This window comes from Pagrus pagrus (genome assembly GCF_965226575.1).
Source record: "Pagrus pagrus genome assembly, chromosome: 22".
NCBI lineage: Eukaryota > Metazoa > Chordata > Actinopteri > Spariformes > Sparidae > Pagrus > Pagrus pagrus.
This window is the reverse complement of record NC_140204.1, coordinates 9,058,989-9,083,054: the sequence shown is the minus strand read 5'-3', so window position 1 is coordinate 9,083,054 and position 24,066 is coordinate 9,058,989. Positions and strand designations below refer to the sequence as shown.

Genomic DNA, 24,066 nt, shown 5'->3' with positions numbered 1-24,066 from the left:
GTAATACAGTGTGTAATTGACAATAACCTCAAGAAGCTGAAAAAATTACTAAAGAAGAACAACATTAATGGCGTTTACCCATGCACAGAGAGAAATGACTACATAACCCCACTGACTGCTGCTGTTGGTACTCACAACTGGGATATCTTTACTTTCCTTTTGCAGCAGGGTGCAGACCCAGACAAGCCTTCACAGCTAGGCTTCACACCTCTGCATTATGTCTCACTATTCAAAGCACCACTTGATTTTGTAGAGAAACTGCTTGAAGCAAGAGCTAATCCAAATGGATGTGATCTACATCCATTCACACCACTGCAAGCTGCTGCCATCAACGACAGGGATGATGTTGTGAAAGTGCTCATCTCTGCTGGTGCACTGGTGACACCGCTACTTGTCAATCATCCTCAACATGTGACTCACAATGAAAAAATAAGTCAGATGATTCACAACTTTGCATCAAAAGGAGATAAATTATGCTCTGAAATCAGATATTTCCTGGATATGGCAATTGCTGTGCAAAGTAAAACACCTGAACAAGTGTTCAAAACTTTTGACCGTCACATGCTGTTGGAGGATCCTCAGACCCATCTGACCATGACTGAAAGACTTTTTAATGTAAGTGGGCCAGGTGAAGAGAAATACCGCCAGGGAAGTATCAAGTGGCTGAAGGACACTGGAAATCTGAGCACCTACATTGAAGGTGCAGTCAGACGCTTTCCAAACATTCCCCAGAAACATGTACATTGCACTATTATTACTGTAGATGCAGTTCTGTGTACTGTGGAGGAAATACCAAATGAACAAGCACAAGCTTTAATCCCTCAACTACTGGACAAGCTTTGCTTAAAAGAGAGACCTGATATATACAACGCTGTTCTAGAAACACTATATGTGATAACACAGAAAACAAAAGGCACAAATGGCTGGGATCTGAACTTTGTTAGGAAATTGTGCAAAACAGTTGCTCCTTTTGTAAAGGACCATCACCCCTTAGGCATCAGAGTCTTCACATATTGTGTATTTGCAAACTTACTTTCAGTTGAACATGTGGGTGACATCTTTACATCAGTGGGGATAACTGCAGTGCCAGAGGACATACTGATGTATGCAGAAATGACCAACAATGACAAGCTGAAAGAAGTTCTCAGACGACTGAACGATCATTTCAGCAAACCAAACGTGGAACGTGAGGACTGTACAGCCTCACCTGGGCCGAGGAAAAACAAGAACAAGAAGAAGAAAAAGAAGAACAAGAAGAAGAAAAAGAAGAACAAGAAGGAAAAATCCAACAAGGAAGAAGACCCAGATGACGAGTGTTTCAGTGGTGCAACTGATCCAATATCAATTCCTGTTGTGGAGTCAACTTCAAATGCTCAGCCACTCCACTTTAACACCACTGTGTCATCAGATACACACACATGGCTACAAATCAGCAGGAGGTGGAAAGAAAAGTTAGAGAAGCTGGTGAAGACTGATGGGAGCAGAGTAACCAGAATCGGGAGCATGAAATATGTAAATGATGAAGAGTTCCGCATAGCGAAGGGCAGTGATGGTACTGAAGTCTTCTTGGGCCTGAGAGAGGATGGCACTGAGGTTGCCATTAAGAAGATGACTAAAAGCAACTATCTGGAGCTGAGGAATGAAGAAAGAATTCTACGTCTTCCAGCGCTTTATGATGCATTTATTGTACGATATGTTGATACTGCGGCTGATGAGAACTTTGGATATCTTGGTCTGCAGCTTTGTGAATACACCTTGGAAGAATACATTGCATTAGATAATCTGCCTGTGAAGATGCTAGTGCACCAGGTCCTCGACAGCTTACGGGTGCTTCACAGTCTAAATCCTCCAATTCTCCACCGGGATCTCAAACCACAGAATGTTTTGATTGGTAAGAGGAGTAAAAATTATGTAATTTTTTGTAAAAAAAAATATGTCATTTTGTTTGTATTTGTATTGTGTTGTAATTTTTTTTCCCGAAATTCAAAGTATACAAAAATAACTTAATTAACTTTGTTCAATATATAATTTTTTTTTACTGAATCAATCAACAACATTTAGATGTCAACGGGAGGGCAAGATTAGCAGATTTTGGCATAAGTAGACGGTTACCCAAAGGCCAAACAACTTGTCGCACAGGCAGTGCAGGAACAAAATGCTGGAAGGCCAAGGAGACTTTAGCAGACGAAGCTGACATACGATACAAGCGGAGCACTGATGTACAGGTCAGTTTTACTGCAACACAAACTGCATTGATGAATGATTTAAGAATAATTCTTTCATTGCTAAAATGATCTGTTATTTTTTTAGGTGGCAGGGATGCTGATTTATTACATCCTCTCTGGAGGACACCATCCTTTCGGCGACAAACCTCATAAATGTGAGAACAACATTGATGAAGGTTTGTACACTTTGAACCATGTTGAAGATGTGGTGGCGAAGGAACTCATCGAGTGGATGATCAGTGAAGAACCAAAGAGCAGACCTACAGTGGAAGAATGCTTGAGTCATCCCTTCTTCTGGAAACCTGAGAGGTAGCATCACTTTTATTGTCAACTGATTAGCTTTTATTTCTGTGTATAGTAGCTCGCATTGTGTTAACAAGAGTTGATGCCCACGAGAGGCTCAGTGAGGCTGCTCTTAAAGGCACAGTGGTGCTTTTATCTCAATGCTAGCATCAGCATGCTAACATGTTTACAATGACGATGCTTACATGCTGATGCTTAGAAGGTATATTGTTTACCATGGTCACCATCTTAGTCTTGCATGATCGCATGCTAATACTGTAGATGTTAATTCGTACCAAACACAACCAGACCTAAACTTGGTTGATGGGAATTAGTTTTGTATGTGTTTGGTCAGAAACCAAACTACTGGAAAAATAGAAATTTTTACTTAAAAATGGCACTAAAGAACATTTCAGGGGTCATTAGGATCCATCCTTTGGGAGCCATGAATGGCTGTACACAGTTTTATGGCAATCCTTTAAACATTTGTTTCTGTGACTCAGAGTGGTGGACCAACAGACCAACAGACCAACAAACCAACATTGAGTGCTAACATGGCTGGCCAAAATCCACGTGTTGTCTCTTTTTCCATTTTGCCAAACAAGCATCTTCAACACATTTTATTTTTCAGGAGACTTGAATACTTGACAAAGATCGGAAAAATCAAGGAGGTGGAAAAGTGGAAAGATGCCGACCAGGAATTAAAATCTGCGTTGGAAAAATGTGCCCGGGATCGATCCTTCAAACAGTGGAAAACTGAGGTACAACTGTCCAACAACTGTAACTTCTCTATTTCTAATTCACACTCAATGACTTGTTGTTTTTGGTGTTGCAGTTGGCAGACTTGGTCAAGAAGGTGGATCCCAAAAACACATACGATGACAGCACACTGGCATTTCTGCGCTTCATACGAAACGTCTACGAGCACCAGTAAGTCAAACTGAGTCAAAGATGACCAAATGTCACTAAATGTGGCATTGCATCTCCCCACTTCCATTGCCTTCATGTTACCATACTGCTGTTGTTTGAATCATCTGCCCCCTCAACTGGTTGCTGGTGTTGGCTCATGTTGCTGATGTCAGTGTTAACACAAACGTTAGCGAGCATACATTAGCTTAACTTCTGAACATTAGATATTAAACCTTAGCTAACATTGCTAACGCATCTTCAGAAGTCTTTAGAAAATTCAGGATTAATCAAAGACTTTTTAATCATCACATCTATTGAATGTTTTTCCAACTGATTTTTCCTGATTCCTGGAATGAGTTAATCCTTTCTCGCTTATTGACCTCCATCACACAGATCTCTACAGCCACATCACTTTAATTGTTTATTTAATTGTTGTGTAATTACATTTTTTTTTTAATCTGTTTGCAGTCTCGAGAAGGTAGCCAACATTGATCTGATGTCGATGTTTCCAGATCTCTTCGAGTGTGTTTACCTGTTTGCCAACAGCAGAGAGTGGAATTCAAGGCTGCCTCTGAAGGAAATGTTTGGATCAATGCTCTCCAGATTTGTAAAGCCAGCCACAAAGGAGGAGCAAGTTAGCCTCCCAGTTCAAGAATCTCAATATCCGCCTAGGCCAATTGCAAAGTGACACCTAAATATTTTTGATTGAGCAGGGTCTTTACTGTAGAAAAGAAAAAGTCCTGCCACAACCGAGTTGATTTGATTGAACTGCAGTAATGCAACAAGACCTGATGCTGGGCGGTTGTAAATCAGCACCCCAACTTCTATGTTTGCCTTTTTTGCCACTGATCTGTGGCTACAACGTAAACTGTATAGTACAAGTCTACAAGCCTCTGGATATTTACGTCAAATCCAACAGTAGCACCTTGACCCTGGTCTGCATTGAAATGGCTGATGTTAAAGACCTGTACATAAAAGAAATAGAGAACATGAGTTGCTGAAATTCTTTGCTTAAGTTCAGAGAGTGCCAAAAATGGAAAAATAAGTCTTAAGTGCTTCCTCTCATTATGTGAATGGTATTGTCATTAAAACAATGTAATGGAATATAAAAGCTTTACAACATGCAGGTTGTTTTTAAAGAGATAGTTTTAAGGTTTTGGAAGGATTCTCTGTATTATAAGGTGATCTGTTGATTATAAATGAGTTATGTTTGATCATGTTTGTTTTAGGGTTAAGATCAAATCTACCCTTGATATTATAATTTGTTCATTTTATATGGTGAAAGATCAAAATGTAATGTGGGAATTATTTTACGATCCTCACAAAGGACGATGGAAACTTTATTTTCTCCAAAATATTGGTGGAGTTTTTGCAGACAGATGATACATGTGGTCACATAGAGAGTACTAATGTTGTACTAATGTTTTTACCTTTTTATCCAACCTACTTAAATGGTCTTTGTATTGTGCTTTATGAAAGAAAACAAGCCAAAACACACTGATAATAAAGTTGGTCTAAAGAGTACGAGAGTGGCTGGAGTTTTTTTTCCCCCTAATTGTCTTTTATTATCTTTCTCTTTGTTTTTTGTTTTTTTTTAACAGTAACAGGCTTTGTGCTCTTATTGTGTTAAACCAGCACAACATTGAAGGACTGACCTGATCATCATCATCTTGCCCCATTGACAGAAACATGTGCTGATTGTGATCATAGCATGTGTATGACTATATTTTCTTTGAATAGGATTAGTAGCTACATGCAACATTGATTATGTAAAAGAAAGAAAGAACCAACAAGGCAACAGTGTAGTTTTCTCAACAAACTACGACCTGTACATAAAACAAGGACTGCAATGCCACTACCTGTTTGTCACACAGAAGTCTGAACTGATCTTTGCACTAACTTTAAAAAAAAAAAATGTTACTGCAGCTGTCTTTGCAACAGCAATGCCAACAATAATACCACAAGTCTGTTTCCACTTTAATGTGAAAGGCATCACTCACAATGAAAAATATTTTAATGTCTTTCAGCTCCTTGTTCTGGTTGAGCAACTTTACAGATTTGGTTTAGTCATAGTTTACCACCAATATACACCCAATATGTTATACTACGTAGTATTCGAAACTGGCAACGACAACGAATTTCTGGAGGCTGGAAGGGAAAGACCGGCTTAAGACAGGTATCTGGTGATTTATCTACTGATTAGTGTAGATGGACCGCAGGTGAGTGGAGCAACAGGTGAGAGGAGTCTGGCTGATGATCAGAAAGTAGGTCAGCCTTCGCCAGCCTGAGACAACACTGACCGACAGAGGGAGACAAACATGCATCAAGAAACAAGGGGAAATTGACAAGGCACAGCAGATCCTAACACAATACTACTTTATACACTATCATTAAAAGTACAGGTCTACATTACAGTTAGAGTTACATAATATGTCTTCATATAATGAAATTGCATGCTTCAGTATAAGGCAGCTGATACCATTTCAAGTCAGCAGGCTTCATACCCACATTGTGCGTTTGGCCATCAGGACGTCACAGCAGGAGGAGGAGCGTCACACCCCAGCAGCATCAGACAACTTCGAACCTTTGTCAGAGTAACTTCTTTCTCCTCCTGTCATCAGCTTTTCTGTTATCTATGAAGCACAGGCGAGGGCGGAGTTTTGATTTCAGGGAAATAAAACTAAATGCTATAAATATGTATGTATGCTATTTCCCCCATTCGTATACATTTAAATGATAACAGATTGTGATGAAGTAAGTTATTGTTCTTTATATTACAAAACAAACAGTAATACAGTGTAATCATCTGTATTGTTAATGCCCAAACCCTACTTACAATATGTTTTAGTTTCCTAAATAGGCCTATTTTAAACTTTCTCATAGATATTGTTGTATTTGTGTCATTACTACAAGTAGCTTTGTGCTTTACTGCCATAGATTTGACATGGTCTCAGCTTGAGTATCTTTTAAGCCAAATATTATGTTATGTACATATAGGTTAAATTACTTTTTTACCCAAATAAACATTTTGTTCTTCCCCATTCTTTAGCCCTGAACAGTGCCTGCAGGTAATCTTTAAGGCCCTAAACGCTTCACCAATAAGTCAATCTTTGAAGATCGTATGCAGACTAATGGTGACTGAACAGCCAGAGACTAATATTCAGGATTTAAAGAGTACAAGGGGCAAGTCCTCCCACATCCTGTGGAAGCCCAACCCATCATCAGACAGGCCTTTACCTGTCTTGCGACAGAGGGAGTCAGATGCAGGAATAAACAGATAAAGCACAGCATGTTACGTTTCGATCGGTAGTATTCATACTGCGGACACCCCACTTTGACATTGTAAGTTAATTTTCAATTCTCTTCACACTCACCTTCAAATTATATTGTAAAATAATCAGTGTGCTCACTTTAAAGAAGCACAGTCATGTAGAGCTACTCTCCTTCAGTATCCACTCTTGTGGTTACTTGATGTCATCAGCAGGGGCAATTCCCATATGGGCAGCCGCCCAGTACTGAGCGGACAGTCGCCCACAGTAACCGAGCCTCCTTTCATATTGAACAGATATGATATCATATTGAACTTTCATATTGAACAGAGGGGAACCAGAGGGGGAACAGTATCTGACAGTAATACTCCTAGCTGTCAGGATGCGTTCCCCCTGTTGTAAATGGTCAAATTTAATGATATCAGCCTGAAAATCACAGGACTTATCTGTTGTGGGGAAAGAAGTCATCAGTATGAATTTGAACGTTGTGTGATTTTCCTTTCATATTGAACAGAGGGGAACCAGAGGGGGAACAGTATTTGACAGTACTGTAATACTCCAAGCTGTCAGGATGCGTTCCCCCTGTTGTAAATTGTCAAATTTAATGATATCAGCCTGAAAATCACAGGACTTATCTGTTGTGGGGAAAGAAGTCAGCAGTATGAATTTGAATGTTGTGTGATTTTCCTTTCCTATTGAACAGAGGGGAACCAGAGGGGGAACAGTATCTGACAGTAACACTCCAAGCTGTCAGGATGCGTTCCCCCTGTTGTAAATGGTCAAATTTAATGATATCAGCCTGAAAATCACAGGACTTAGCTGTTGTGGGGAAAGAAGTCAGCAGTATGAATATGAAAGTTGTGTGAGCCTCCTTTCATATTGAACAGAGGGGGAACAGTATCTGACAGCAATACTCCAAGCTGTCAGGATGCGTTCCCCCTGTTGAAAATGGTCAAATTTAATTATATCAGCCTGAAAATCACAGGACTTATCTGTTGTGGGGAAAGAAGTCAGCAGCATGAATTTGAAAGTTGTGTGATTTGCCTTTCATATTGAACAGAGGGGGAACAGTATCTGACATTACTTTTTTAACCAAATAAACATTTTGTTCTGCCCCATTCTTTAGCCCTGAACAGTGCCTGCAGGTATTCTTTAAGGCCCTAAACTCTTCACCAAAAAGTCAATCTTTGAAGATCGTATGCAGACTAATGGTGACTGAACAGCCAGAGACTAATATTCAGGATTTAAAGAGTACAAGGGGCAAGTCCTCCCACATCCTGTGGAAGCCCAACCCATCATCAGACAGGCCTTTTCCTGTCTTGCGACAGAGGGAGTCAGAGGCAGGAATAAACAGATAAAGCACAGCATGTTACGTTTCGATCGGTAGTATTCATACTGCGGACACCCCACTTTGACATTGTAAGTTAATTTCCCTTCAATTCTCTTCACACTCACCTTCAAATTATATTGTAAAATAATCAGTGTGCTCACTTTAAAGAAGCACAGTCATGTAGACCTACTCTCCTTCAGTCTCCACTCATGTGGTTACTTGATGTCATCAGCAGGGGCGGTTTCTCATATGGGCGGTCGCCCAGTACCGAGCGGACAGTCGCCCACAGTAACCGGCTCTGTAGCAGCCGCCTCCGGGCTTATCTCGGCGGATCGCCGCCGGTTCCGGCCCGACCCGTACCGGCTGCCTTAAATTTGTTTGCATTCATTTAATCCGGTTTTTGTATTGCTCAAGTCAACTATGTCATGTTGCCGTGTGGGGAGCGGGCGGCTGGGCTCGCTCTGGTTTGTAAAGGTGCGTCTGCTGCTGTGAGAAAGTCTCATACAGAGGTTGAGGAAGAAGGGGGGGGGGGGGGGGGGGTCAGTCTGCTGGTGCGGGAGCGGAGAAGCAGCGAGTCAGAATCAGAATCCCGTCATTAGTCCCGCAAACGGAGAAATATGTGCGTCACAGCAGCCAAAGGACAGTTCAATATAACAATGAGCAATAATAATAGTAAAAAATAAACAATATAATAAAAAGGTAAGAAATAGAAACATAATATGTACAAATATAAACAGTGTAATTATAGACCTGTGGGCAGTGTATTGTTATTAATAAATAATAAATATTATATGAAAATCGACCAGTTAGTGCAAACCAAAATGACAAATGAGTTATGTATATATTTGTGTTAGATTCTAATAGTGCACAACTAAGGCAATTAGTAGGCTAATTGGGGGCGCTGAAGGTGAGGTTCGCCCAGGGTGTCATGCACGCTGCCACTGGTCACCAGAATGAAAGTTTACATGAAAACACAATATTTCACCTTGTACCTACATGTACCACCACCACCAAAGTCTATTAATGGAAATACCTCAGCTCTGCTTATTCAAAGTTTAATTCCTGTTGCAGACCTGAAGGAGGAAGTTTAAATTCTAAAGTCAGCGAAAGGTGTGGCACTCAAGTTAGGACAAGTGTAGAAGTCAGGTGAGTTTTCAAGTTGTAGAAATGAAACCTTCTGGTACTTATATGTAGTTACAGGGAATGGCTTCTGATGGATTTGTACCCCACTAAAATACAATGTTTTTAAATGTAATTTCATTTGAATTCCTCAAAAAAAATCTGTATGTATTCCTATATAATGTAACAGTAATATTATAACCTTTTCTTTTTCACAGTTACGCTGAAGAAAAGAAATGAATATCATCACACAGCTCCAAGCGACAGCACCCCGAACAGAGACACATCGTATAATACAGTGTGTCATTGACAATGATCTCAAGAAGCTGAAAAAATTACTACGGGAGAACAACATTAATGAAGTTTACCCATGCACAGAGTGGGATGACTACATAACCCCACTGACTGCTGCTGTTGGTACTCACAACAGGGATATCTTTACTTTCCTTTTGCAGCAGGGTGCAGACCCAGACAAGCCTTCACAGCTAGGCTTCACACCTCTGCATTATGTCTCACTGTACGAAGCACCACTTGATTTTGTAGAGAAACTGCTTGAAGCAAGAGCTAATCCAAATGGATGTGATCTACAGCCATTCACGCCACTGCAAGCTGCTGCCATCAACGACAGGGATGATGTTGTGAAAGTGCTCATCTCTGCTGGTGCACTGGTGGCACTCATATCTGTCACTAATCCCAAACAAGATATTTACAATGAAAAAATATCTAAGATAATTCACAAGCTCGCATCAAAAGGAGATAAATTATGCTCTGAAATCAGATATTTCCTGGATGTTTCAATCGCCGTGCAAAGGAAAACACCTGAACAAGTGTTTCAAATGTTTGACCGTCACATGCTGTTGGAGGATCCTCGGAACCATCTCACCATGATTGAAACATTTTTTAATGTAAGTGGACCAGCTGAAGCAAAATACTGCCAGGGAAGTATCAAATGGCTGAAGGACACTGGAAATCTGAGCACCCACATCGAAGGTGTAGTCAGACGCTTTCCAAACATTCCCCAGGAACATGTACATTGCACTGTTGTTACTTTACATGCAGTTCTCTGTACTGTGGAGGAAATACCTACTGAACAAGCACAAGCTTTAGTCCCCCAACTACTGGACAAGCTTTGCTTAAAAGAAAGACCTGATATATGGGGATCTGTTCTGGGAACACTATATGTGATAACACAGAAAACAAAAGGCACAAATGGCTGGGATCTGAACTTTGTTAGGAAATTGTGCAAAACAGTTGCTCCTTTTGCAAAGGACCATCACCCCTTAGGCATCAGAGTCTTCACATATGGTGTATTTGCAAACTTACTTTCAGTTGAACATGTGGGTGACATCTTTACATCAGTGGGGATAACTGCAGTGCCTGAGGACATACTGATGTATGCAGAAATGACCAACAGTGACAAGCTGAAAGAAGTTCTCAGACGACTGAACAATCATTTCAGCAAACCGAACGTGGAACGTGAGGACTGTACAGCCTCACCTGGGCCGAGGAAAAAGAAGAACAAGAAGAAGAAAAAGAAGAACAAGAAGGAAAAATCCAACAAGGAAGAAGACCCAGATGACAAGTGTTTCAGTGGTGCAACTGATCCAATATCAATTCCTGTTGTGGAGTCAACTTCAAATGCTCAGCTACTCCACTTCAACACCACTGTGTCATCAGATACACACACATGGCTACAAATCAGCAGAAGGTGGAAAGAAAAGTTCGAGAAGCTGGTGAGCACTGATGGAAGCAGAGTAACCAGAATCAGGAGCATGAAATATGTGAATGATGAAGAGTTCTGCATAGCAAAGGGCAGTGATGGTACTGAAGTCTTCTTGGGGCTGAGAGATGATGGCACTGAGGTTGCCATTAAGAGAATGACTAAAAGCAACTATAAAATGCTGAGGAATGAGGAGGGATTTCTACGACTTCCAGAACTTGATCATCCATCTATTGTACGATACGTTGACTTTGCAGAGGATGAGAACTTTGGATACCTTGGTCTTCAGCTTTGTGAATACACCCTGGAAGAATGCATCAGAAACAATGATGGTAGTCTGCAGAAAGAGAAACTTGTCTATCAGTTTCTGGAGAGTTTAAAAGTGCTTCATTGTCAAAATCCTCCGATTCTCCACCGTGATCTCAAACCACAGAATGTTTTGATTGGTAAGAAAAAGTTCAAGATGTACTGAAGTAATGAAATTAAATCAGAAATTCAGAATAACAGCAACAATATTTAAAATGTATTATTATTATACCTTTTTTTTTATTTGTCCTGTAGATGTTACCGGGAGGGCAAGATTAGCAGATTTTGGCATAAGTAGACGGTTACCCAAAGGCCAGACAACTTATTGCACAGGCAGTGCAGGAACAAGATGCTGGAAGGCCAAGGAGACTTTAGCAGACGAAGCTGACATACGATACAAGTCAAACACTGATGTACAGGTCAGTTTTATTGCAACACAAACTGCATTGATGAATAACTGAAGAAAACTACTTTCATTGCTAAAATGTTCTGTTCATTTTTTAGGTGGCAGGGATGCTGATTTATTACATCCTCTCTGGAGGACACCATCCTTTCGGCGACAAACCTCATAAATGTGAGAACAACATTGATGAAGGTTTGTACACTTTGGACCATGTTGAAGATGTGGTGGCGAAGGCACTCATCGAGTGGATGATCAGTGAAGAACCAAAGAGCAGACCTACAGTGGAAGAATGCTTGAGTCATCCCTTCTTCTGGAAACCTGAGAGGTAGCATCACTTTTATTGTCAACTGATTAGCTTTTATTTCTGTGTATTGTAACTCGCATTGTGTTAACAAGAGTCGAAGCCCAGGAGTGGCTCAGTGAGGCTGCTCTTAAAGGCACAGTGGTTCTTTCATCTCAATGCTAACATCAGCATGCTAACATGTTTACAATGACGATGCTAACATGCTGATGCTAAGAAGGTATATTGTTTACCATGGTCACAATCTTAGTCTTGCATGATCGCATGCTAATACTGTAGATGCTAATTCGTACCAAACACAACCAGACCTAAACTTGGTTGATGGGAATTAGTTTCGTATGTGTTTGGTCAGAAACTAAACTACTGGACAAATTGAAAATTTGACTTAAAAATGGCACTTAAGTACGGAAGCGTATTGCTGCCACACCAGCAAAAATAAAAATTGATCAGTATCATGAAATAACGTGATACTTATCATGAAATAACGTGATACTTCTCATGAAATAACGTGATACTTATCATGAAATAACGTGATACTTATCATGAAATAACGTGATATTTATCATGAAATAACGTGATACTTATCATGAAATAACGTGAAACTTATTGTGATAGCTTTGCCTATATAACACTGTTAATATATCCATAACAGATACTGAACACGGAGCCTACTTGCAAACATCTGCCTTCTTTATTGCAGTTCTCAGACAACACAAAAACAGTAAACCCAGGTATTGCTGTATTACCAAAAGACCACTAGATGGCGGTGGTTAAACACAAACTGTGTAACATATATCAGCAATGCAATTATAGTATCAATATACTACACTTATCATGAAATAACATGATAAATAATGGTCTCGGACGGAGGTAGTCCCCGCATGATCTACACGGATGTTACCCCACTTTTCATATTTTTACGAAATCGCGGTGTACCAGAGGAGTGCCTCTCATGCTTCCGTAAACATCCGTGTTTTGGGCCATGGTGATGCGAGTTCATTGCTGAAGACCACTGGCGGTTCACAACCGGAAGTAGATCATGCGGGGACTACCTCCGTCCGAGACCATTATTTATTACGTTATTTCATGATAAGTTTCACGTTATTTCATGATAAGTATCACGTTATTTCATGATAAATATCACGTTATTTCATGATAAGTATCACGTTATTTCATGATAAGTATCACGTTATTTCATGATAAATATCACGTTATTTCATGATAAGTTTCACGTTATTTCATGATAAATATCACGTTATTTCATGATCAGTGTCACGTTATTTCATGATACTGATCAATTTTTATTTTTGCTGGTGTGGCAGCAATACGCTTCCGTACTTAAGAACATTTCAGGGGTCATTAGCTTCATTAGGATCCATCCTTTGGGAGCCATAAATGGCTGTACACAGTTTAATGGCAATCCTTTAAACAGTTGTTTCTGTGACTCAAAGTGGTGGACCAACAGACCAACAGACCAACATTGTCAACTATAGAGATCTAACATGGCTGGTCAAAATCCATGTGTTGTCTCTTTTTCCATTTTGCCAATCGAGCATCTCAAACACATTTTATTTTTCAGGAGACTTGAATACTTGACAAAGATCGGAAAAATCAAGGAGGTGGAAAAGTGGAAAGATGCCGACCAGGAATTAATTTCTTCGTTGGAAAAATGTGCCGGGGATCGATCCTTCAAACCGTGGAAAACTGAGGTACAACTGTCCACCAACTGTAACTTCTCTATTTCTTATTTCCTCTTAATGACTCGTTGTTTTTGGTGTTGCAGTTGGCAGACTTGGTCAAGAAGATGGATCCCAAAAACAGATACGATGACAGCACACTGGCATTTCTGCGCTTCATACGAAACCTCCACGAGCACTAGTAAGTCAAACTGAGTTAAAGATGATGAAGGGCCTTAAAGGTGTTATCAATAACATTCAGTCAATAAATGTGGCCTTCCACCTCCCCACTTCCATTGCCTTCATGTTACAATGCTGCTGTTGTTTGAATCATCTGCCCTCTCAAGTGGTTGCTGGTGTTGGCTCAATGTCAATGTTAACACAAACGTTAGCGAGCATATATTAGCTAAACTTCTAAACATTAGATGGTAAACCTTAGCTAACATTGCTAACAGATCTTCATTGTATTGGGGTGAAGGCAGAAAAGTCCGCGTCTTTTGAACATTCAGGATTAATCAAAGTTAATCCTTTCTCTCTTATTGACCTCCATCACACAGATCTCCACAGCCACATCAGTTCTTGCCGGCTCCTTTATTGTTTATTTAATTGTCGTGCAATTACATTTTTTTTATCTGTTTGCAGTCTCGAGGAGGCAGCCAACGTTGATCTGATGTCGATGTTTCCAGATCTCTTCGAGTGTGTTTATCTGTTTGCCAACAGCAGAGGGTGGAATTCAAGGTCGCCTCTGAAGGAAATGTTTGGATCAATGCTCTCCAGATTTGTAAAGCCAGCCACAAATGAGGAGCATGTTAGCGCCCCAGTTCAAGAATCTCAACATCTGTCTGGGCCAATTGCAAAGTGACACCTAAATATTTTGATTGAGCAGGGTCTTTACTCTAGAAAAGAAAAAGTCCTGCCACAACCGAGTTGATTTGATTGAACTGCAGTAATGCAACAAGACCTGATGCTGGGTGGTTGTAAATCAGCACCCCAACTTCTATATTTGCCTTTTTTGCCACTGATCTGTGGCTACAACGTAAACTGTATAGTAAAAGTCTACAAGCCTACAAGGGTTAAGGCTCAAGAAGATCCAATCTACCCTTGATATTATAATTTGTTCCTTTTATATGGTGAAAGATCAAAATGTAATGTGGGAATTATTTTACGATCCTCACAAAGGACGATGGAAACTTTATTTTCCCCAAAATATTGGTGGAGTTTTTGCAGACAGATGATACATGTGGTCATATAGAGAGTACTAATATTGTACTAATGTTTTTACCTTTTTATTCATTCTACTTAAATGGTCTTTGTATTGTGTTTTATGAAAGAAAACAAGCCAAAACACATTGATAATAAAGTTGGTCTAAAGAGTACGAGAGTGGCTGGAGTTTTTCCCCCCCTATTTGTCTTTTATTATCTTTATCTTTGCCTTTGTTGTTTAACAGTGACAGGCTTTGTGCTCTTATTGTGTTAAAACTGCACAAAATTGAGCAGAATCTGGATTTGAAGGACTGACCTGATCATCTTCTAGGATTACCGTAGCTACATGCAACATAAAGAACCAAAAAGGCAACAGTGTAGTCAGACACCTTTTAAACTACAACAAAAATTAAAGACATAAAAGTTTCACAAATCACATACAACTTCCACTCAAGCCAGTGTCCTTTAAACAGTTCGGAACACATTAGCATAACCGAAATGTGCTGAAGTAGAATAAAACAACTTAAAATGCACCATTAACGTCCATACGAAGTATAACAACGTCATACATAAACATTAAACATCTAAATAAAATTACCATGTGCACCTCTTGGACCACATGTAGAATATCGTTACTCTGGAGTCGCACATTCTTCGTCCGCAGCCATGCTGTTCTGACCCACAATGCTACCGACATGACCTCACCATATGACATCACATTTCCCACAATGCTTCTCAACTAAACTGCAATCACGCTACATTCTGCAGTAAAGATCTTACATAAGGAGCTAACGACTTTATGAACTTAAATGATTATGCACTAATGACAGAAACATACACAGTAAACACATCAATGAAACTGTCTCTGAGACAGTTACAACCTGGGATCCCGAAGACAGACTCTATCTTCTTGTTCAGTGACAAACAGGTTGATGGTCCTCTCTGTCCCACAGTCACAAATTTGTGTCTGATGATATACTATGAGCTCATAGAAAATGGGTTAGGGTTAGGGTTACTGCAGCCAGTTTGAAGCAAAGGCCTGGAAAGACTAGAAAGTGTTTACAAACAGCTCCACAGTTTTCCTCAAAGTATTTGGTATCCATTGCAAAAACTGACAGGTCAAACAATCTGTCATTAAGTAGCTTCCTGTGAACAATTTGTTTCACTTGATTTTCAATTTACACACGTAAATAATAAAATAACAGTACATCTGGCACAGATCATTCTCAGACAATTATATTCAAAGAAATCTCTGATTCTTGTCATAGGTGTACATTTGAATGATTTCCTATATTAAAAAAAAAAGTGAAAGTTACTGGAGGCTCTCTGTGGTGCAGGAACACAAAGTCTATATCACCACGAGGATCAGCCTGAAGTCCCTTCGGCATCTGACGTGGTGGAAACACTGACGGATTCCTTCACACAGGTGTCCACCGGAGAGGATCATGATGAGTCCAGTGTGATGCAGACACTGAGGTATCTGAAGCCGTCCAAAAAGTCCACTGTGAGCTCCTTTGTCTGGCTGACATTCACAGACAGTTTGCTGTCCTGGCTGATCAAAGGTAGAGGGAAGCCTCCAACACACCAACATGCTGACATTATCCATGCAATACAGGATTTAAAATATACACTATTTAACATTTAGTCATGAAGCGTAGCTGGAAATGTGTCATTTGTTCACTGAGTGATAAGCTTTAGCTCCCTCTGTAGGCAAACCCCCCCAAAAATCTACATACATATTTAAAAAATCTACCAATGTTAGTATTAATCAATAGACACTTTGACCTACATACACTTAGTTTGGGGATTTCTGGCTCTGACTTCAGTGGACTTGGAGCTCATCATTTGGGCTCTTGTGCCTCTGAAGTGCAGGTTAACAAACCGTGCATTTTGAGAAAAATGCGAGTGTTTCCATACTTTGATTTCTGCCATCCCTGTCACCCATTCCACCATCTCCCGTCTCTTGAGGTCCCTCCTCCTCCTCCTCCTCCTCCCCCTCCACCCTCCCGCCCCCTCTTAAGTATAGAACTAAGTGGATGGTGGTCCCATGTATGACTCCATAGTCAGTCAGCAGCCTGTCTTCTTCTAGCTGCTGGCCATTGAAGACCAGTCGCTGTTGATCTTCTACAACAAGCACACACAAGGAGGTCAAAAACAGGCACTAAGAACATTTCTCCAAAATAAATCCAAAATATTTCATTCATAATTCTTAAAAATGTCTTTGCATTTCAATTGTTACCATGTCGGTGCATAACCCAAAGTGATTTTACCTGGTGTTCCCTCAGTCTGAAATATCTTCCTCTTCAGCTGCAGCTCGGTGGTGCTTTTAAACTCTTCCTCAGTAAAGATGAAGGAGATAATCTTCCCCGTTGGCGTTCTCACGAAAACTTTCACAGACATTTCTGCGGTGTCTGTATCCTCTGCTGCTCTCTTCACACGGTGCAGACGATAAGACAGGGTGCGGCTGTGTTCAACTGACCAGGAAACAAAGCTGAAAATACTTTCACTTTCGATCCTACATTTAAAGAAATATACACCAACCTTTTTACTTTAAATATATCAATTGTATACGTCATTACATGGCTTAGGGTAACAGGTAATCATGTCAAACTTCCTGTATACTGTATATACAATAATGCATTTATTAACGTCAAATCTCCTTAAAAGTAATGTGGAGCTCTAATTTATCAGTCTGAAGTTAATGGGTGAGTGATGAGTGCTGCATTCAAGTTTGATCTGAATAATACAATAAAAGCACAGAAGTGTCATCAGCTGAAAGCACTTGAAGTAGCAGAAGTAAACACATGTGACTGTTGAATTACTGTGTTGAACTGCAGCCACAAGTCCACTGGATTACTGCAGCATGTCTCTGTAGCATTAAAGCACAGACTTTAATTCACACTTCACATAATATAGTAAAATAGCAGTCTGAGTTGTGTGTTTTTCACCTGGTTTGTACAGGATGTTCTGAATAATGAAATAGTGTATTGAACACATCATCTGTGCATTAATGAGAGTTAAACAGCAGCACAGCAGTCACATTTATTCACATAAAGATATCAGATATACATATAGTCGTGTGAAAAACGTTCAATCCTGCCAGTGAAGTGTGAACATGTTTGTATCTGTATGAACTCTCACATAATAAAACTTGACACAGAATCAGTCTTGCAGAGGATCAGGAGGAGCTGTAGCACCCTCTGTAGGTCAATCCCAAAATAACACTGAGCAATGACGACACTGATGACGAGTAAGACTGGAGAAGTGGTTTATATCAATGTCAGACAAAATACCACAGTTTACAATATTTAAAAAGCACCAGACAAATATTCTTTTTAAGATCTCATGGAGTAACAGAGATACATCTGAAAGTGTTTGACCTGCTTCTCCCCGCAGCTCCTGACATGTTTGTGATCCAGTAGAGAAAATGATAGATCGGCTGTTTAAAGGTTATTACAAATAATTTGTGTGTGCTGGTTAAAAGTTTGCAGCCACATCAGTCGGTCACACATCAGTTAGAGTAACAGTAGAAGAAAAAACAAAGACATGTCATAAAACACATACAGCTCAAGACAGATCATCCTCAAACCATCAGAATAAAAATTATTCTGTAACAATCATGTTATTATAAATCACTCAGGTCCAGTTTAAAAATGCAAAATGGAAGATTTTAGTCCTTTTTGTCATCCAACTGGAATCCAGAAGTGATCTGAGCTTCTCTTTTTGATTTAATAGCAGAGCCGACCATGTAGACATGTTAGTGCATGTGAGTCCTTCTGGTAAAACTAGTTGAGTCACATATTAATGCTTTCAGTTGTTGGCAAGCTACCAACTCAAACAATCCACTATCTCTCTCAGGAATCACTTAATGCACTTTTAAATCTCAGTATTAAAACAGTTTTATACTTAGGTTAATATTTGGAGTTTATATAGAGTAATATCTGTAGTACATATAGTTTATATAGAGTACTGTATTTACTCTGAATACAGACAGATGAAAGAGGTGATAAGCGAGTGACAGACGGAAAGATGATTGAGCGACGCAGGGAGAGAAGACAGAGAGATGAGTGAGCTGGAGAAAACAGAGAAAAATAACCACACATGGCGCTCTCTAGGAAGAGAAAAGTGGACAGCGAAAACAGAGCTTTCAACCCAGAATGAACGGACTCATTTGTGTTAATTCTTCCTACTGGAACCACAAAACCAGTCTGTGTCATATGCACAGAGACCGTGGCACTCATTAAAGTGTCAATGTGAAACACCACTGTGAGACAAAACGTTTTTGACCAAACATACCCAAACATACCCTCTGTCTGAACTGAGGTCACAGAAAATAAGCAGTCCAATATGAACAATCCACCTGGATCCTGACCCATTCATTCACTGCCCAGCAGCATGCTAATGAGTGTTCCCTCAGAGTCGCTTGGATTTTGGGTCAATACAAAAAGCCATTTACCGATGGAGGGGTTGTCAAGGAGTGCATGAGTGCAGTAAACCTTACTTGAGGGGAAACAGAAACAGAAATTTTGTTTTAAAAAATTAAGCACTTTATTTTAAGATGCACAATTTTTAAAAAGCTATTTTATTTATTTTCACTATTTTATTTTTAAATGCAGCCCTTTGTTTCCTTAAAGAGAGAAGAAAATAATATATATCTACAGTATTATATATCTGTATAATTAAATGTTAAGTGACAGTAAATATTGTCGAAATGTTTTTGAAATGTTCTTTCTTTATTTGATATGACAGTCAGTTGTTGATTACATGCAGACGTTGATACAACTGCTAGGCTACTTCAATATCACACTAAATCATAATGCAAGTTAGACATTATGATGTTCCGGACCTTTGGTTGAGGAAATTTTCTCTAACTGGACCTATTTGAATTTTAGTTTAATACCCCTGCTCTAAATGCACATTTGGCAGTGCCAACATGCAGTGTAAGCTGCCCAGCGTACCACTCACTGTGGTGAACCTTGCAGCTAGCACAGGGCAAACTGCATTCTGTCTGAAAACCCCTTTAGAGTCAAGCTATAGACTGCTGTCATAATGGGTCCTAAACTGCAGAAATCAGTTAACAATTTTGCACTTCCGGTTCCCTTCTCTCCAAAGTCAATGGGTTTCTTGAATGGCTTTTCTGTTAAATGCCTGATGTAAGGTCTGTGGTTACCACAGGCTCAAGACATTTAAACCTTGTGTTGACAGAATGTAGTGAGACTACATTCAGCAGGTGCAGTATCTCCTGCTGATCAAAACACTTTGATTGAGTTCAGAGTTTCTCATGCAAAAAACTTCCTGTATCCTTGTTGATCGCAACAGTCATAGGACAGGGCTCTTTGTTATTTTTAGTAGTTGCATATGAAAAGAAGGAATTCATGTTCACTGTGAATCTGGCCGGTAATGGGCCCTATGTACCTCTGACAAATATCATTGAGATCTGATCACGTTGCCAGTGCTGGTAATACCCGTGACAAACATCAGTGACTGACACACCCAAGATAAATGAAAGCATCCATTTGGTACACTATAGGGTCATGTCAAGAAAAGAAAAAGAAGACTGCAAAAACCACCTGCATGACAGCAGTAATGATGCAGGGGAAGCTCATTGAAGCGGAACATATCCTTGTAAGGAATGAACTAGATAAACAACATTTCCCTTCATCCAAACAGGGTTTGAATCCTTTTTGGTTTGAGACTCTCTGTGTAATTTTGTGAGCAAACTCAATTAAAAGAAACAACAGAAGGTTTTCAAGTTGCTCTGAATTTACTGTAGGCTTAGTTTTATCCAAATGTCGTAATATTGTCTTTTCAGTGTATTCCACCAACATTATTAATATCTTCTCCGTAAGTAAAACATTGTAATAAATGCCATTGGCACAATCGACGGCTCGTTTGTAACATGCTGCATCTGCTAGTTCCACATTCTAGCCCCTGAACACAGTTTGATTAAATAACAGTATAGTCTATAGTACAGACAGTATACTGTATATCCGTTTTTTGTTGATAAAACTTAAAAATATGAATCGACTGTGTGGTTAAATTCCTCAACATTTTTTTAAGGACTTGATTTACTCCATCCCAAAATAACACTGAACAATGATGAAGATGAGTGTTAAGAAAGACTGAAAAAGTGTTTTAATGAAAAATTACAAAATCACAGTTTCAAAAATACTATAACAATAGACACTTTGACCTACATTAATAATGACACACATCTTAAGGTCTGCCTGTGTCTGGTGATATATGAGCTCATAGAAAATGCTACAGTTTGAAGCAAAGACCTGGAAAGACTAGAAAGTGTTTACAAATGGCTCGGTATTTGGTATCCATTGCAAAAACTGGCAGGTCAAACAATCTGTCATTAAGTAGCTTCCTGTGAACAATTTGTGTCACTTGATTTTCCATTTACACACGTAAATAATAAAATAACAGTACATCTGGCACAGATCATTCTCAGACAATTATATTAAAAGAAATCTCTGATTCTTGTCATAGGTGTAGATTTTAATGATTTCCTATATTAAAAGAAAATGTTTTGAAAAGTGAAGTTACTGGAGGCTCTCTGTGGTGCAGGTACACAAAGTCTATTTTGAGAAATCTTTGACTTCTTTCACACTTTGATTTCTGCCCTCTTTGTCACCCATTCCACCATCTCCCGTCCCTGGAGTTTCCTTTTCCCCCCCTCTTAATTTTAGAACTAAGTGGATGGTGTCCTCATGTTTGACTCCATAGTCAAACAGCAGCAGCCTGTGGTCTTCTAGCTGCTTGCCAGCGAATTTCAGTCGATGTTGATGTACTACAACAAGCACACACAAGAAAGTCAAAAATAGGCACTGAGAACATTTCTCCAAAATAAATCCGAAATATATAATTTATAATTCTTAAAAATGTCTTCTATTTCAATCGTGACCATGTGGTCGCATAACCCAAAGTGATTTTACCTGGTATTCCCTGAGTCTGTTTTATCTTCCTCTTCAGCTTCAGCACGGTGGTGCTTATAAACTCTTCCTCAGTAAAGATGAAGGTGAAAATCTTCCCCGTTAGCGTTTTCACGAAAACTTTCACAGTCATTTCTGTGGTGTCTGTAGCCTCTGCTGCTCTCTTCACTCGGTGTAGATGATAAGACAGGGTGCGGCTGTGTTCAACTGACCAGGAAACAAAGCTGAAAAATACTTTTACTGTCGATCTTACATTTAAAGAAATATACACCAACCTTTTTACTTTAAATACATCAATTCTATATGTCATTACATGGCTGAGGGTAACAGGTAATAACGTAAAAACTTCTAAGTCCTCATGTCAAATTTCCTGTATACTGTATATACAATAATGCATTTATTAACGTCAAATCTCCTTAAAAGTAACGTGGAGCTCTAAGTTATGAGTCTGAAGTTAATGGGTGAGTGATGAGTGCTGCATTCAAGTTTGAACTGAATAATAAAATAAAAGCACAGAAGTATCATCAGCTGAAAGCACTTGAAGTAGCAGAAGTAAACACATGTGACTGTTGAATTACTGTGTTGAACTGCAGCCAGAAGTCCACTGGATTACTGCAGCATGTCTCTGTAGCATTAAAGCACAGACTTTAATTCACACTTCACATAATATAGTGAAATAGCAGTCTGAGTTGTGTGTTCTTCATCTGGTTTGTACAGGATGTTCTGAATAATGAAATAGTGTATTGAACACATCATCTGTGCATTAATGAGAGTTAAACAATAGCACAACAGTCACATTTATTCACATAAAGATATCAAATATACATATAGTCGTGTGAAAAACGTTCAATCCTGCCAGTGAAAAGTCTCATAAATGTGTGGAAAGTGTGAAAAGTCTCATAAATGCAAACCAAGATTAACGGAAGTGACAGAAGAACTGGTGCACAATGTCACGCTCATTATATAAGAAGTCGAAACACAGAAAACACAAATTCGACAATAGTCTACTAAACACATCACATCATCTCTGGGTGTATTATAAGTATGTCAGGTAGTTATGTCAAGTTACATTGCAGGTCCTTATTACTCACCTGCGGTCTCTGGAAGAATCTGTGTGATCTTTTCCATCAGCTGCCGGACCTTCATGCTCTGCATCTGCTCCTCTGTTTTGCACAGGTTGATCACCATCCTCCCCGTCCTCAGTCCATGAACTATGACCTGGTAGATTTTGTCCATTTCTGTGCTGGTTTTGGTCGGTTCACGAGTTGCTGTGCTCCTTTGGTCCATAACAACAACATGCATAAAAAATTCTCCGAAAAGCCATCAACACCACAAACATGGCCGAGGGGTCAAGATCAGTGACATGGAAATAACTGAAGCAGACAGCTCGTGGTTAGCTGTCTTTCAAAGCAACCTCTCCCTTAATCATGCAAACTCTAAGCCTTAAAGTTAAATGTTCCCCCCAAAATGAGGTATTGCAGGTGGAAGTTATTGGATTCTCAACTGCCTATTGTCAGACGAAGCACAGCCAGGCTCACTGTATCCTTGCCTCTCAATCTAATACAATCTTTCCTTTTTCAATTTGAGGGCCAGTACAAATTCAAGTGCCCTGCTTTAGAGGATGGCACCTTGCATAAGTGTGATGCAGTGTGGCCTTACCAAGAGGTGGACAGGCTGGCAGTGCTGACAGCTGAAGAGATGCAGTACTTTGAGGAGAACATCACCCGTATGGCTGTTACAGAATACTGTGAATTCAAAACAGTGAGTGTCCCTGTGTTGTCAGTTACAGACTGGTTTGATTATGAGTTCAGCAATCAGCAGAGATGCTTTGTTTCTGACCTGTTGTGCCAGATGGTTTTGTTACACGGTACCATCTGGGATGTCTTCCTTGGAAACTGTTTAGAAAAGGGCGGGCACTTTTAAAGAAATACTGAGCAGGTGATTGGAGGAACCATCTGTCTATCTCCTAGAGAGCGCTAAAACATGTTTTCCTTAATCTGTCTCACATCCTTCAGACGAAAATACATTTTACCAGTTCTGCTGGGAGTGTCTGAAGCCGTGGAAAGGTCCAGCTCCACGCTGCGACAACGACGGCTGCATCAACCACGACCTCGAGCTTCTCAAGAACTGCAAGAACACTGAACACCTGAGGTGCAGGGGGTCAATGGCTGCCCCTGCATCCAGGCCTGTCCCACCTGTGGTCAGAGGGTGAAGCATGACAAAACGGGCTGTAAGAACATCATCTGCCCTCGCTGTCAGGTTGAGTTCTGCTTCATGTGCCTGAAGCTCACTGAAGAGTGCCTGAAGACGAGCTCTTACTTCATCCCTTGCAGTGATGGTGTGGCTCCCAGACAAACCTCCATACCTGTGTGGCACAGAAACTAA

General features: G+C 39.8%; 1 protein-coding gene and 1 pseudogene across 2 annotated transcripts; both read left to right on the top strand.

Annotated features, from left to right (window-relative positions):
• The first annotated feature begins 1,760 nt into the window (after nt 1-1,760).
• Nucleotides 1,761-14,916, top strand: LOC311251703 (uncharacterized protein). Its single transcript, XM_084344298.1, has 6 exons — nt 1,761-1,891; nt 2,062-2,225; nt 2,311-2,534; nt 3,139-3,268; nt 13,648-13,742; nt 14,183-14,916. The coding sequence occupies exons 1-6, from the start codon at nt 1,795-1,797 to the stop codon at nt 14,400-14,402; spliced, it is 930 nt and encodes a 309-aa protein (XP_084200424.1). The 5' UTR covers nt 1,761-1,794; the 3' UTR covers nt 14,403-14,916.
• An 8,102-nt stretch (nt 14,917-23,018) lies between these two features.
• On the top strand, nt 23,019-24,066 carry LOC311251259 (annotated as a pseudogene). The gene is made up of 3 exons: nt 23,019-23,039; nt 23,269-23,548; nt 23,697-24,066. The product of its transcript is annotated as an uncharacterized misc_RNA (transcript).

Coding starts and splice junctions, on each gene's coding strand:
- LOC311251703 (XM_084344298.1), top strand. CDS start 1,795: ATGCTAGTGCACCAGGTCCTCGACAGCTTACGGGTGCTTCACAGTCTA. Junction 2,226..2,310: donor AGCGGAGCACTGATGTACAG/GTCAGTTTTACT, acceptor TTATTTTTTTAG/GTGGCAGGGATGCTGATTTA. Junction 2,535..3,138: donor TTCTTCTGGAAACCTGAGAG/GTAGCATCACTT, acceptor TTTATTTTTCAG/GAGACTTGAATACTTGACAA.